The following is a 1,250-nucleotide window of genomic DNA, read 5'->3' on the forward strand; positions in this document are numbered from 1 at the left end:
GGTGCCCCCCCCCCCCCCCCATCAGCACTGGGACATCTGAGCTATAGAGTTAATTAATAACTAGCTTGTCTTACATTAGCTGGGTGATTGTTAGCTTAGCATTAGCAGCTCTGAGCTATGTTATGTAGACGTAGTACTGCTACTAAAGGTTCAGGGTCTTTAAAAGTATTTGTTGTACACATGAGTATTAGATATACTTTGTGTAGTTTAATCATTATCCAGTGCTGCTAGTAATTAGCCTGTCTTGGCTAACTGGTTAGGTTATTATAAGCCTTAGCTTAGCTTAGCTGAGATGCTGTCTGCTTTAGCACAGTTAGCAGTTAGCGTGTCTGTGTGCTGCCACTAGGGGCCAGCACTGAGCTACCTGTTCTACACACACCTGTACACAGACTGAACCCTGCAGGTGAGATGACATCACAGTGACCCTCTCTCTCTGCTCCAGGTGTGAACCCCAGCTCTCTGATGAACCTGTTCACCTACGAGAAAGGTTTCTGCTTCGTCTCCTACCTGTCGCAGCTCTGTGGAGACGTCAGGCGCTTCGACTGTTTCCTGAGGGTCAGCGCACGCACGCACACGCACACACACGCACACACACGCACACACACGCACACACACGCACACACACGCACACACACGCACACACACGCACACACACGCACACACACACACACACGCTAACTGAGCTAACTAGCTAATAGCAGATTACATACAAAGTCAATGCAGGAAGTGATGAATGTGATCAGGTGACATATCGGTGTGTGTGTCACTGTGTGTTACTGTGTGTTACTGTGTGTGTGTCACTGTGTGTCACTGTGTGTTACTGTGTGTGTGTCACTGTGTGTTACTGTGTGTGTGTTTTCAGGACTACATCTCGGAGTTTAACTTTAAGAGCGTGGTGGCTCAGGACCTGATCGACTACTTCCTGGGTTACTTCCCGGACCTGAAGGACGCCGCCGTCGCCCAGAGAGAAGGTGGGGGTGGGGCTCATTCATGACTCATTCACAGAGATGCTGACCGAAGCGGTGACATCACTTCCTGTCTGTGTGTGTGTCAGGTCTGGAGTTCGAGCGCTGGCTCAGCGGGTGTGGCCCTCCTCTGTATGAGCCGGATCTGTCAGCAGGGGGCGCTCTGACCCAGCCGGTCCAGGATCTGTGCGACCTGTGGAGGAGCGGCTCCGCCCCCGACCAGAAGACCGTCTCCACCTTTGACCTGTCGGCCTGGAGCACCTTCCAGATCGTCCTGTTCCTGGA

General features: G+C 51.9%; 1 protein-coding gene across 3 annotated transcripts in view; it reads left to right on the forward strand.

Annotated features, from left to right (window-relative positions):
- rnpepl1 (arginyl aminopeptidase like 1) overlaps positions 1 to 1,250 on the forward strand; it is a 12,213-nt gene that overhangs the window by 6,997 nt on the left and 3,966 nt on the right. For 2 of the 3 annotated variants that reach the window (XM_046075002.1, XM_046075003.1), the window contains exons 7-9: positions 443 to 555; positions 863 to 971; positions 1,055 to 1,233. In XM_046075002.1, coding sequence (XP_045930958.1) covers positions 443 to 555; positions 863 to 971; positions 1,055 to 1,233 — 401 coding nt within the window. The remainder of the gene's footprint in view (positions 1 to 442; positions 556 to 862; positions 972 to 1,054; positions 1,234 to 1,250) is intronic. The other variant, XM_046075004.1, reaches the window with a different exon arrangement.

This window comes from Micropterus dolomieu, linkage group LG17, assembly GCF_021292245.1.
Source record: "Micropterus dolomieu isolate WLL.071019.BEF.003 ecotype Adirondacks linkage group LG17, ASM2129224v1, whole genome shotgun sequence".
NCBI lineage: Eukaryota > Metazoa > Chordata > Actinopteri > Centrarchiformes > Centrarchidae > Micropterus > Micropterus dolomieu.